Source organism: Entelurus aequoreus, linkage group LG21 (assembly GCF_033978785.1).
Source record: "Entelurus aequoreus isolate RoL-2023_Sb linkage group LG21, RoL_Eaeq_v1.1, whole genome shotgun sequence".
Classification (NCBI taxonomy): domain Eukaryota; kingdom Metazoa; phylum Chordata; class Actinopteri; order Syngnathiformes; family Syngnathidae; genus Entelurus; species Entelurus aequoreus.
The window spans coordinates 26,453,307-26,467,372 of record NC_084751.1 but is presented as its reverse complement, the minus strand read 5'-3'; the positions used below and the strand labels follow the sequence as shown (position 1 = coordinate 26,467,372).

Genomic DNA, 14,066 nt, shown 5'->3' with positions numbered 1-14,066 from the left:
TGCCATCTCCGGGTTGCGGAGGAGACCCTGCCCCAAGTGGAGGAGTTCAAGTACCTCGAAGTTTTGTTCACGAGTGAGGGAAGAGTGGATCGTGAGATCGACAGGCGGATCGGTGCGGCGTCTTCAGTAATGCGGACGCTGTATCGATCCGTTGTGGTGGAAAAGGAGCTAAGCCGGAAGGCAAAGCTCTCAATTTACCGGTCGATCTACGTTCCCATCCTCACCTATGGTCATGAGCTTTGGGTTATGACCGAAAGGACAAGATCACGGGTACAAGCGGCCGAAATGAGTTTCCTTCGCCGGGTGGTGAGGCTCTCCCTTACAGATAGGGTGAGAAGCTCTGTCATCCGGGGGGAGCTCAAAGTAAAGCCGCTGCTCCTCCACATCGAGAGGAGCCAGATGAGGTGGTTCGGGCATCTGGTCAGGATGCCACCCAAACGCCTCCCTAGGGAGGTGTTTAGGGCACGTCCGACCGGTAGGAGGCCACGGGGAAGAACCAGGACACGTTGGGTAGACTGTCTCCCGGCTGGCCTGGTAACGCCTCAAGATGCCCCGGGAAGAGCTGGACGAAGTGGCTGGGGAGAGGAGAGTCTGGGCTTCCTGCTTAGGCTGCTGCCCCCGCGACCCGACCTCGGATAAGCGGAAGAAGATGGATGGATGGATGGTTATTAGTTTAAGGAGTTATCCAGCTTAATGTAGACAGTAGAGTTGTGCGGTATACCGGTATTAGTATAGTATCGCGATACTAATGAATCATATTCTGTACTATACCGCCTCAGAAAAGTACCGTACCATTGTCATTGCTGGTTTACAAGCATGTTCAGTGTGTAGACAGAAAAGGGACAAATTTTGGCTTAAAAACTAAAGATAAAGGTGAAGTTATTACACTGAAACACCCTCAGGAAGAGGTGCTTTAAGACATGCTAGCTAGCTTGCAGCTAAAGTCCAGCCCCAGTCGGCAGTGTTTTAGCTACTTCTAAATCACTAATCCTCGCCTCCATGGTGACAAATAAAGTAAGTTTCTTACAAGTATCATCCCTGCAGGACGAGGAATAGCTAAACATGCTTCACTACACACCGTAGCTCACCGGCGTCAAAATGTAAACAAACGCCATTGGTGGATCTACACCTAACATCCACTGTATTGATACCTAGTACAGGAGCGTATCTAGTCGATACTACTATGATTACATCGATATTTTTTGGCATCACAACATCTTCTTTTGTTTTTTGTTTTATTTATACTATGTTTATAAACTCAGGAAATATGTCCCTTGACACTTAAGGACTTTGAATATGACCAATGTGTGATCCTGTAACTACTTGGTTACTATTTTCGGCGGTCCTTGAAGTCACCGTAGTTTGTTTACATGCACAACTTTCTTCGACAGTGCCACAGAAAGACGTGTTTTATGCCACTCCGTCTTTGCCTCATTTTGTCCACCAAACATTTTATGCCGTGCGTGAATGCACAAAGGTGAGCTTTGTTGATGTTATTGACTTGTTGGAGTGCTTATCAGTCATATTTGGTCAGTGCATGACTGCAAGCCAATCGGTGCTAACATGCTATTTAGGCTAGCTGTATGTACATAATGCGTTTGTAGGTATTTTTGAGCTCATTTAATTTCCTTTACTCATGTCCTCTGTGTATTTAATTTATATTTGCATGTCTCATGACACATTATCTGTATGTAATATTGACTGCATTTCTGATAATCATTTGTGTGCCATGTTGTTCCAGACCACAGCAAACGTTACCCAGCTTGCAAAGATTGTAATAAATCCATTAGAAGAACACAGCCTGCCGTTTCCTTTAACTTGGACACACACATCTATACTGTGGAGGGAGATGTTGCCAGCGCTGCCTGCAGAAGCAAAGGTCACCGCCTCTGTCCATGGTGCTGAGGACAGAGCACCATCTGACGGGGGCGTGGCAGTGCTGACGGCGAGACACAGCTGGCAGGTGATTAGATTTCACAGGTGGTACGTGTTAATCTGATCAACTGTTGTCTTTAACAGTAAGCGGAGGGAGAGAGGATACGGACGTGGCTGAAAAGAGTTGGACTCAAATATATGCACATTCAAAACTTTGTTAAAACTGCACGCTTGGCTCTTGCGCCGTGTCTACAGTGGGACCGCTAGAAAGCGACTTCCACATATACCTTTGGCCATTCTGAGCCAGTGACTTCCAGGAGTTATTTCACCCTCTGAGAAGCCTCCATTTTACTAAAGTTTTCCAATGTTGTAAAAATGAGTAGAATAAATTTTACATTTCAACATTTCTGTCAACGAAGATTTGCCTCAGCCTGCGACACATAGTCATTTTGATAGTAGGCTAATATAGCAGTTACAAACCCCGTTTCCATATGAGTTGGGAAATTGTGTTAGATGTAAATATAAACGGAATACAATGATTTGCAAATCCTTTTCAACCCATATTCAATTGAATGCACTACAAAGACAAGATATTTGATGTTCAAACTCATAAACTTTCCTTTTTTTGGCAAATAATAATCAACTCAGAATTTCATGGCTGCAACACGTGCCAAAGTAGTTGGGAAAGGGCATGTTCACCACTGTGTTACATCACCTTTTCTTTTAACAACGCTCAATAAACGATTGGGAACTGAGGAAACTAATTGTTGAAACTTTGAAAGTGGAATTCTTTCCCATTCTTGTTTTATGTAGAGCTTCAGTCGTTCAACAGTCCGGGGTCTCCGCTGTCGTATTTTAAGCTTCATAATGCGCCACACATTTTCGATGGGAGACAGGTGTGGACTGCAGGCGGGCCAGGAAAGTACCCGCACTCTTTTTTTACAAAGCCACGCTGTTGTAACACGTGCTGAATGTGGCTTGGCATTGTCTTGCTGAAATAAGCAGGGGCGTCCATGAAAAAGACGGCGCTTAGATGGCAGCATATGTTGTTCCAAAACCTGTATGTACCTTTCAGCATTAATGGTGCCTTCACAGATGTGTACGTTACCCATGTCTTGGGCACTAATGCACCCCCATACCATCACAGATGCTGGCTTTTGAACTTTGCGTCGATAACAGTCTGGATGCTTCGCTTCCCCTTTGGTCCGGATGACACAATGTCGAATATTTCCAAAAACAATTTGAAATGTGGACTCGTCAGACTTTTCCACTTTGCATGAGTCCATCTTAGATGATCTCGGGCCCAGAGAAGCCGGCGGCGTTTCTGTATGTTGTTGATAAATGGCTTTCGCTTTGCATAGTAGAGCTTTAACTTGCACTTACAGATGTAGCGACAAACTGTATTTAGTGAAAGTGGTTTTCTGAAGTGTTCCTGAGCCCATGTGGTGATATCCTTTAGAGATTGATGTCGGTTTTTGATACAGTGCCGTCTGAGGGATCGAAGGTCACGGTCATTCAATGTTGGTTTCCGGCCATGCCGCTTACGTGGAGTGATTTCTCCAGATTCAGTTTGAACATCAAATATGTTGTCTTTGTAGCATATTCAACTGAATATGGGTTGAAAATGATTTGCAAATCATTGTATTCCGTTTATATTTACATCTAACACAATTTCCCAACTCATATGGAAACGGGGTTTGTACATTATGTATTGCCTTCATTACATCACAGGCTTTTAATTTTTTGCGGTTCCAGATAGATTTTTTTATAGCATTTTTGGTCTAATATGGTTCTTTCAACATTTGGGTTGCCGACCCCTGACTTAGGCCTACTATGCCACTGTATTTCAATGCTGGTCATGATGGTGGTACTTGGAGAGCTTTTATTTGGGGAAAGATTCCACATGTATGACGCAATAGCTGGCCTGTGGGTGTGCCTTTTGTGTGGGTTCTCTATAGATTATCCGTGAATCTATAAAGGACAACAACACAAAGTTCTCCAGGTTTCAGCAGTAATCTCTTCCCATCAGAACAAGGCGGGATTAAAGCTTTTCCGGACCACAATATGAACAAGCCAAGGGGTCAAAGGGAAGCCTGACATCCGCCGAGTGATCATCCCAAAGGTCAAGGCCTCGGGTTGATCACATGACTGAAAGCGAAGAGATGAGCTGCATCACATGCAAATATCATATTTGGAGGCGGAATGATTCTTGTTTGGAGAAAATAAAGATGGCAGAGACAAGCATCGGAGCTGAGAACAAAAACCCCCGAGTGGAGTGGATGCAAAGTTGTGCACCATGAAATAGACGATTAACTTCGTCTGCTGACAGAGCATCCTTAGGTGGAAGTAGTAGAGAGAAGGTAGCGTAGGCAAAGGCCAGCAGACGCACTTCAACTTGTCTTGTATTGATCGCAGCGCTAATCAGAATCAGAATCAGAATCAGAATATTTTTTTATTGCCATAGTTTGAGAACGGGTTCACAAACTAGGAATTTTACTTGGTGCAATCGTGCAACATAAAACAGATACAACACATATAACACAGAATAGAATAAACCTCCATGTGTATGGAAATATCACAGCAAGGTGACAGTAAAGAGCCTACAGCAGCATATCATGCACTATCTTGACAAAATAAATGTATGCTGCAATAAAAATATATTTTTTTAAAATTTTAGACAGATGGAGTTTTTACAGTAAAAAAAATGGCTGCTTAGTTGCCAGAATTCTACTGTACAATTTACAGTGTTTTTTACACCAAGTTACTGCAAATTGAAAAGCGGTACCACTGTTAATTTTACTGTAAAATTCTGGCAACTAAACTGAAGTTTTTTTATTTATTTTTTTTAATCGTAATATCTACGATCATTGTTTTTACAGTGCATTACTGTAAGTGGAAAAACGGTACTATTGTTATTTTTATGGTAAAACTCTGGTGACTCAGCTTACCATTAAATTTACCAACTTTTTTTTCTACAGTGTAGCTAGATAGATAGATAGAAAAAATATTAATGATCTATTTATATTGGGACTCTTTCCAAAATGAATAAATAAATATTGTAAAATAAAATATAGAAAATAGAATGATACAAAACTTTATATCAATGGTTATGATTTGATGTGATTTATATATATATATATATATATATATATATATACATACATACATATATACCAGTGGCGTGCAGTCACTAGAGGCAGGGGAGGCACGGCCTCACCCGCCATCACGGAAAGAAAAAAAAAAGTAAAAAGAAAAAAATAATAATTAAATTGTTATATGTATCCAGTGATTATACTAAAGTTATTTTCCATTTAACTTCACCAGTTTTAGATTATTTTTATTTTTATTTTCACATTTGCCGTTCAAATACTGAGAAGAGACGGTGCGGTGATCAGCAGCCAGTTGAGGCACGTCACTGCGTTGTGCCTCAACATGGATTGTGCACAATGACTCGGCTAACTGCTGGCCTGCTGTGCAGTGAGACCGTATTGCTAAATGAATTATATTATACATTTCCATAGTTTAGTTAGCTGAGGTGTATAATGTACAGTGTATTTTGTCAACAACTGTATGTGTGTAACGTATTTTAAGTGCTGAGCATTCATATCAATCAATCAATCAATCAATGTTTATTTATATAGCCCTAAATATAAAACTGCTGCGAAGACACACTGTGTGAGGCTCGTCTCATAACCCCCGCCTCCTGGTGCCAGGCACCTCCGCCGCAGAATGCACCGCCCGACGGGAGCGCCACACCAACCAAAGCCCACACCCAAACCCTCCACGTGCAAGACCGAATCCACCCAAAAAAAGTCACTTAACAAGAAGCCAAAAAGTGCAAAAACAACAATGCTCGCGCTGCAGGAGCCGCGAACGACCGCAGGGACACAACATTAGGTACACCTGCACTGCAGGTTCATATGTTTGTAAATCTGACTGTGATGATGCAGTCGTGCCTCACCAGACATTAACCTCACCGCACGCCACTGATATATACATACATATCAGAATCAGAAGTACTTTATTAATCATAATATATATATATATATATATATATATATATATATATATATATATATATATATATATATATATATATATATATATATATATATATATATATATATATATATATACATACATATATACATACATACATACATATCAGAATCAGAAGTACTTTATTAATCCCCGGGGGGAAATTGAGTATATATATATATATATATATATATATATATATATATATATATATATATATATATATATATATATATATATATATATATATATATATATATATATATATATATACATATATATAAAATATCAATTATCTATTTATATTGGGACTCTTTCCAAAATGAATAAATAAATATTGTAAAATAAAATGTAGAAAATAGAATGATACAAAACTATATATCAATGGTTATGATTTGATGTGATTTATATATATATATATATATATATATATATATATATATATATATATATATATATATATAATTAGGGCAGCACGGTGGTACAGGGGTTAGTGCGTCTGCCTCACAATACAAAGGTCCTGAGTAGTCGTGAGTTCAATCCCGGCCTCGGGATCTTTCTGTGTGGAGTTTGTATGTTCTCCCCGTGACTGCGTGGGTTCCCTCCGGGCACTCCGGCTTCCTCCCACCTCCAAAGACATGCACCTGGGGATAAGTTGATTGGCAACATTAAATTGGCCGTTGTGTGTGAATGTGAGTGTGAATGTTGTCTGTCTATCTGTGTTGGCCCTGCGATGAGGTGGCGACTTGTCCAGGGTGTACCCCGCCTTCCGCCGATTGTAGCTGAGATAGGCTCCAGTGCCCCCCGCGACCCCGAAGGGAATAAGCGGTAGAAAATGAATGGATGGATATATATATATATATATATATATATATATATATATATATATATATATATATATATATATATATATATATATATATATATATATATATATATATATATATATATATATATATATATATATATATATATATATATACATACATACATACATAAATACATACATATCAGAATCAGAAGTACTTTATTAATCATAATATATATATCATTAATTATATATATATATATATATATATATATATATATATATATATATATATATATATATATATATATATATATATATATATATATATATATATATATATATATAAAATGTCAATTATCTATTTATATTGGGACTCTTTCCAAAATGAATAAATAAATATTGTAAAATAAAATATAGAAAATAAAATGATACAAAACTTTATATCAATGGTTATGATTTGATGTGATTTATATATATATATATATATACAGGTATATATATATATACAGGTATATATATATATATATATATATATATATATATATATATATATATATATATATATATATATATATATATATATATATATATATATATATATATATATATATATATATCAGAATCAGTATCAGTATCAAGTACTTTATTAATCCCCGGGCGAAATTAAGAGTTTATATATATAGGCAAGGCAAGGCAAGGCAACTTTATTTGTATAGCGCTTTTCATACACAAGGCAGACTCAAAGTGCTTCACAGACAACAAAGTGAAATGAAAGAAAATAAAAGCAAAATTAAAATGCAGACAATAAAAATAAAAACAGTGCAGACGTTAAAAGTTAAAAGATTAAAAGATTTAGCTGAAAGCTAAGGTGAACATAAAAGTCTTCAATCTAGTTTTAAAAGTAGTGAGAGTTGGGGAGAGTCTGACATCTTCAGGAAGTTTATTCCAGCTATTTGTTGCATAGTGACTGAATGATGCTCTCCCTTGATTTGAGTTTACTCTTGGAACCGCTAACAGATTGGTCTCAGAAGATCTTAGTGATCTAGAGGGCTTATATAGTGGGAGCATATCAGTGATATACTTGGGCCCTAGACCATGTAGTGATTTATATGTGAGCAGGAGGATTTTGAAATCTATTCTCTGATGTACAGGGAGCCAATGTAAGGATTTAAGAATTGGTGTAATGTGCTCACATTTTTTGGTCTTTGTTAGAACTCTAGCAGCAGCGTTCTGAACAAGCTGTAGCTGCCTGACAGTTTTTTTGGGAAGACCTGCAAGGAGACCATTACAATAGTCTAGCCTACTGGTAATAAAGGCATGTACAAGTTTTTCAAAGTCTTGAGCTGACATGAGCCCTCTAAGTCTTTTTACATTTTTGAGGTGATAGTAGGCCGATTTTGTTACTGATTTGATGTGACTGTCGAAATGTAAATCAGAATCTAAAATAACCCCAAGATTTCTGGCTTTATTTGAGGTTTTCAGGGACAGTGATTGAAGGTGTTGGATGACTTTAAACCTTTCTTTTTTAGCACCAAAAACAATTATCTCAGTTTTATCTTCATTTAGTTGTAGGAAATTTTGGCACATCCAGTGTTTGACTTGCTCAATGCACTGGCACAGAAGATCTATGGGGCGATAGTCATTTGGTGATAGCGCTACATAGATTTGGGTGTCATCGGCATAGCAATGATTTGAGACACTTGTGATTTAGGGCTATATAAATAAACATTGATTGATTGATTGATGGTCAATGTTATTATTTTGCATGATTTGTCCTAGTGGGAGCATATAGATGTTAAATAAAGTCGGCCCCAAGATTGAACCTTGGGGGACTCCACACGTTACGTTGGTTGGTTCTGATACAAAGTCACCAATGGAAACAAAATAGTTCCTATCTTGTAGATATGACTTGAACCAGCTTAAAACTGTGCCTGAGATCCCCACCCAGTTTTCCAACCTTTCCAAAAGTATTGAGTGGTCGACAGTGTCAAATGCAGCACTGAGGTCCAAAAGCATTAATACTGAAGTTTTGCCAGAGTCTGTGTTTAGACGGATGTCATTTATAACTTTAAGAAGGGCCGTCTCTGTGCTATGAAGAGGTCGAAATCCTGACTGGAAGTTGTTGTGGCAGCCAGTAGAAGCCAAGAAGTGATTTAGTTGTTGGAGGACAACTTTCTCAATTATTTTACTTATGAATGGTAGATTTGAAATTGGTCTGTAGTTGTTGATAACAGAGGCATCTAGGCTCTGCTTTTTTAGAAGAGGTTTAATGACTGCAGTTTTGAAAGCCTTCGGGAAATTGCCCGATTTAATAGAATCATTAACTATTTGCAAGACGTCTGTTGATAGGCAGTCAAAAACATTCTTAAAGAAGTTGGTAGGTAAAACATCAAGGCAGCAGGTGGATGACTTTAGAGCTGTCACCGTTTCCACTAGAGTTTTAGAGTCTATGGCATTAAAGCTTGCCATCATTGCTGTGTTACTTTTGCCTAAATGGGGTGGTGATCCAACTTTTTTACTTGAGATATTGATGGTGCGTCTGATGCCTTCAATTTTATCAGTATAAAAGAATGCAAACTCATTGCATTTCTGCGTGGAATGGAGTTCGGCTGGTATTTGTGTTGGGGGTTTAGTCAGTCTGTCAACGATTGTGAATAGGGTTTTGGCCTAATTTGTGTTGCTGTTTATGATATTGGAGAACAATGTTTCTCTAGCACTTTTTAAGACTAAATTGTAGGCCTGGAGGCTCTCTTTATAGATGTCATGGTGAATATGAAGTTTTGTATTCCGCCAGATTCGTTCAGCCTTCCTGCACTCTCTTCTCTGGGCTGTTACAGCAGCAGATTTTCTCCAGGGTGCCTTTTGCTTGCCAGAAATCGTTTTAACTGTAACAGGTGCAATGCTATCTATGATATTCACAATTTTGGAATTAAAGTTGCTTACAAGATCATCAGCATGACATGGGTTTAGAGGTGGTAGTGAGGAGATGGCGTTTTTAAAGAGGACATTAGCATGTTCATTTATGTACCGCTTTTTGACATTCTTTGATTCTGTTTGTGTGTCCGGAATTACAGAAATATTAAAGAAAACACAGAAATGATCAGACAATGAAGGATCAATCACAAGAACATCAGAAACATTGAGACCTTTTGTGATAATCAGGTCCAGAGTGTGTCCCTTACAATGAGTAGCCTCTTTCACATGTTGAGACAGTTCAAATGTGTCTAAAATAGTAAAAAGTTATTTTGCGCCCTTGTCATTTAAATCGTCAATATGAAAATTAAAATCACCAGTTATAACCAGGCAGTCAAAGTCAGTGGAGATGCTAGACAATAGTTCAGTAAAATCATCAAAAAAAATTGCAGAATATTTAGGTGGCCTGTAGATAATTAACAAGAGAATTTTGGGAGAGCATTTCAACACAGCACACAGGTATTCAAATGATGTAAAATCACCGAGTGACATCTGTTTCCCCTGAAACATGTTTTTAAATATAGCAGCAACCCCTCCACCTCTTTTCCCCGATCTACATATATCAATGAAGTTATAGTTGGGGGGTGCTGTCTCGATCAGAATGCTTGCACTGTTATTTTGTTCCAGCCATGTTTCAGTTAAAAACATAAAGTCAAGTTTAGAAGTGCTAATAAAATCATTGACTAAAAATGATTTGCTATTCAGAGACCTGACATTGAGCAGACCCATCCTGATGGTGTTATTGACAGGCTTCGATGTTGGCTTTGATTTGGAGAGAATAGGAATGAGATTGTTTAGGTTAGCAGGGTGGCTAAGTTTCCCAATGTTTACTCTCTTGGTAGTCACAACAGGAATGTAGAAGGTGCCATGATTTGATGTAGGCAACCTTGGGCCCAGCTGATAATGTGGTCTACTGCTGAACCCTTTTCTGTATCAGAAATATTCAGGACTGCTGTCAGGGCGAGGCGGGGTTTGCCGTAAGGGGGAGGGGGAGTGAGCAGCGTCAGAGCTGGGACGAACTACTGAAGGTGGACGTTGAGGGCGTGTAAGGGGTTGGCGTGAGAAAGGTGAAGTATGGCTGGGGGGTTGTGGAGCACGCCTTCGTGGAGGGGGTGGTGGAGGTGAGCGATGATCTAGGGGGGTAAAAATCTGAGTAGGGTGGGGCGTGAGTGGGGGTAGCTCCCGGAACTCCAAGGGGGAGAAGGGGGGAGAAAGGTCTACTTGAGGGAGGGAGAAAGATGGAGACGTGGATGGCTTGGGGGATGTGGGGGAGGGATCTTCACATGCATTCAGAATGGAGGGAGGGGCGGTAGAGGAGGATAGACACCTCTCCTCTTTGCTCTGGTGTATCTCATGGTCGACGTTCTCCTTTTGCAGTGGCGGTCCTCCTTCGACGTTCCTGATAGGCTGTGTTGTGTCTTCCTTCCTCGGTGGCTCCTCTTGGCTCTTGTCCTTGGCAGTGATGATAGATGCAAGATGCAGGAAGTGAAACATGTTGTTCATGAATAGCTTTACTCCCATCTTATTTAGGCAAAGTCCGTCTGCCTTAAAAAGATGCCTGCGGTCCCAGAAAAAGCTAAAATTGTCAATAAAATGCATTGAACGAGCAAGAAGTGCACTTGATAGCCACTCATTCAGCGAGTAAAGTCTACTGAATCTCTCAGCTCCTCTCCTGATTGGGGGTAGAGGACCACTGATAAAAACGTCAGCATTCACAGCGCTGACTGTTTCAAATAGTTTATTGAAGTGCTCTTTCAGCTCTCTTGATTGTTGTTTTACAATGTCATTAAAACCAATGTGCAGGATGATATTTTTCACATTTGGGTGTGCAGCGACAATTTCCAGGATTCTTTTTTCCATGTCAGATACCATATCCTTCGGAAAGCAGAGTACTTTGGTGTTATTATTGCTTTTCATATCTTTTACAGAAAAGTCCCCCACAATCAGATTTTCAGGAGCTCTCGTTAGCTTTCTCCGTGGTGTAAAGTTAGCAGGTCTTACCCTTCTGCGTGGTGATGGTGGGTTATTCAGGCAATCAGAGGGGGATCCATTGTCCATCAACAGTTGGGCAAACCTGTTCTTTAGTTGGACACTTGCTTGCTGGGGAGGTTTATTGGTAGTTCTCCTCTTCTCAGCTGTCCGCTGCTGTGTCCTACGTGGCAGTGGAGTTGATGACGCAGTATGCCTGGCTGAAGATGGTAGCGCAGGCCAGCCGGTCAGATCAGAGATTTCGGGGCGCTGGGTCCTGCCAGATATCCATTCTCCCTTGTCGCAGGGAGGTGGTCTTCTCTTTGGCTTTGCACCAAGTGTGTTCCAGGGAGGATTTTCACTGGTAGATTTATTACCCTCTACAGGGACCTCCCGTTTCTTCGTAGCTTCATTGTTGCTAGTTAGCTGGGTTGTAGCATGGTGCTGTCCAGTGTTTTCAGTCGACACATACACATATATATATAATTTTTGGGGCGCTACGGGCAAAAAGTATACATTCCAACTTTTATGAATGCAACAATATCAATATTGTTATCAACTATTCACTTATTAAATTAACTTTCTACAAATTTTGGCAAAATATTGCAAAAACTGTGTTTTTCTCCATTTAATAATCTTTTTAGGAAAAATATATAAAAATAAAGAAAAAAAGAAAAATAAGGTAGCACCTCAGTCATCTACCCTTAGCACATCCAAAAAGAATCTTGCAGCATTCATTGGCTAGAAGACGCATTGTGTTAGATTGGAAGGCAACAGCGCCATCTTGCCACACCCGCTGGATTAAAGATGTTCTGCATTTTCTCAAATTGGAGAAGACTAGGCTGAAATCGAACGGTTGTTCTGTGAAGTTTCAGGAATGTGGGGTTCCTTTATGAAATATGTAAGAGAAACTGATCTCCAAATGAACCCTAATTGAATCACAATTGAAATGTGGGTGGTTGATGAGTCCTTTGTGTGCGTCTCTCTAAGGTCATTCAGGAATGCAGCTGTCTGTGGTTTTATGTTGACATCTGTCCGTGGTTTCTTACTTTATTTATTTATTATCATCATATTATTTTATTTTATTTTATTTTATTTTTACTTTGACGTTTGCTCGACAATTCATGTCATATAAATGTGTCTGAAAATCAATAAACAAATGTAAAATAATAATAATAATTCATAATAATAGATACAATTGTATCCATGGTTAGGTCTGAAGATTGGTGTGGTCAAAATGGACCAAATTGGACCAAAAAGTTAAAAGATGTAAACTGTTGAAGTGTAAAAATATGTTTAAATGCTGTTAGTTGTAAATCTCAGTTGCATTGGAGGCGAGTCTCTTCACATCAAAACTCAACAAAATTATTTTTATTATTACTGCTGATCTCGCCGCATTATACTGAACAGCCTGAACGCCCAGCTCACTTTTGAAGGGAATTTCCCGCTCTATGGTCGCCATCAATTTTTTCCCTTCAGTGGTGGCATCACAAAAAAAACCCACAAAATCTTTTTTCTGTCACAGAGAAGAAAAGAAGTAAGAGGTGTGTGTTTGTGTGTGTGTGGCGTTCAAGGGTCATGAGCTAACAAGAAGCCTGCAACCTCTTACACTGAGGTCGTCGGAGACGTGGAGCCTTGGCATGCAAGGTTAAATGCGATGTGAAGGCGAAGCTCTGGGGAAAGGTCAAAGGAACTGCTGGCACATCTGGGTACCACTCGGCACACATGAACCATCTAAAAAAAACTGACGATAAGAAAAAAAGAAAAACACGCTAAACACACGAGTGCTTCTCGAGGAGTTCAAGTCTTTAAAACGGACTAATAACATGAATAATCCTGCGTAGCATTTTTTTTTTTAGGTTTTTCATCTTCAATTTTACTTTTCAGCATACTCTTACTGTTTGTAGACACCCTCAATGTATTCTCCCATTGTATATTTTCAACTTTCATTGTTTCAGACCATGTATTTCTTCATTTTTCTTAAATTTTATACTAGGCTTTCATTTGTATTTAGTTTTATTTTAATCAATTCATTTAATGAATATATTCTATCTGTTCCTGTCAAATAAAACAATAAATACTTATAAATAAGTCCTAACTGAAATTGTAGATATTTTAGCTTTTTTTTTTATAGTTATGAAATGGCTGTGTGCGTGGTCATTGATGCCCACAGGATACTCCACAGGGCACCGTCAATAGCATGAACATTGTATTATTTTAACATTTATTGTTTTTTCTTTAAAAAAATTATATATTTTTTGTAATAATGAAGTTATTTATGTGCATTTTTAAATGTGTTTATATTATTTTTTAATCAATATTTTTTTTTACTTTCAATATAAAATGAGCATTTATTGCAAAACACTTTACTTTTATTTTTTAATCAAGATTTTTATTGGGA

The 14,066-nt window shown here is 38.6% G+C and overlaps 1 protein-coding gene across 1 annotated transcript; it reads right to left on the bottom strand.

The window, feature by feature from the left end:
• Window positions 1-9,060: 9,060 nt before the first annotated feature.
• Window positions 9,061-11,720, bottom strand: LOC133638943 (uncharacterized). Its single transcript, XM_062031991.1, has 2 exons — window positions 11,699-11,720; window positions 9,061-11,572 (listed from the first exon to the last, which is right to left on the bottom strand). The coding sequence occupies exon 2, from the start codon at window positions 11,567-11,569 to the stop codon at window positions 10,631-10,633; it is 939 nt and encodes a 312-aa protein (XP_061887975.1). The 5' UTR covers window positions 11,570-11,572; window positions 11,699-11,720; the 3' UTR covers window positions 9,061-10,630.
• Window positions 11,721-14,066: the final 2,346 nt, after the last annotated feature.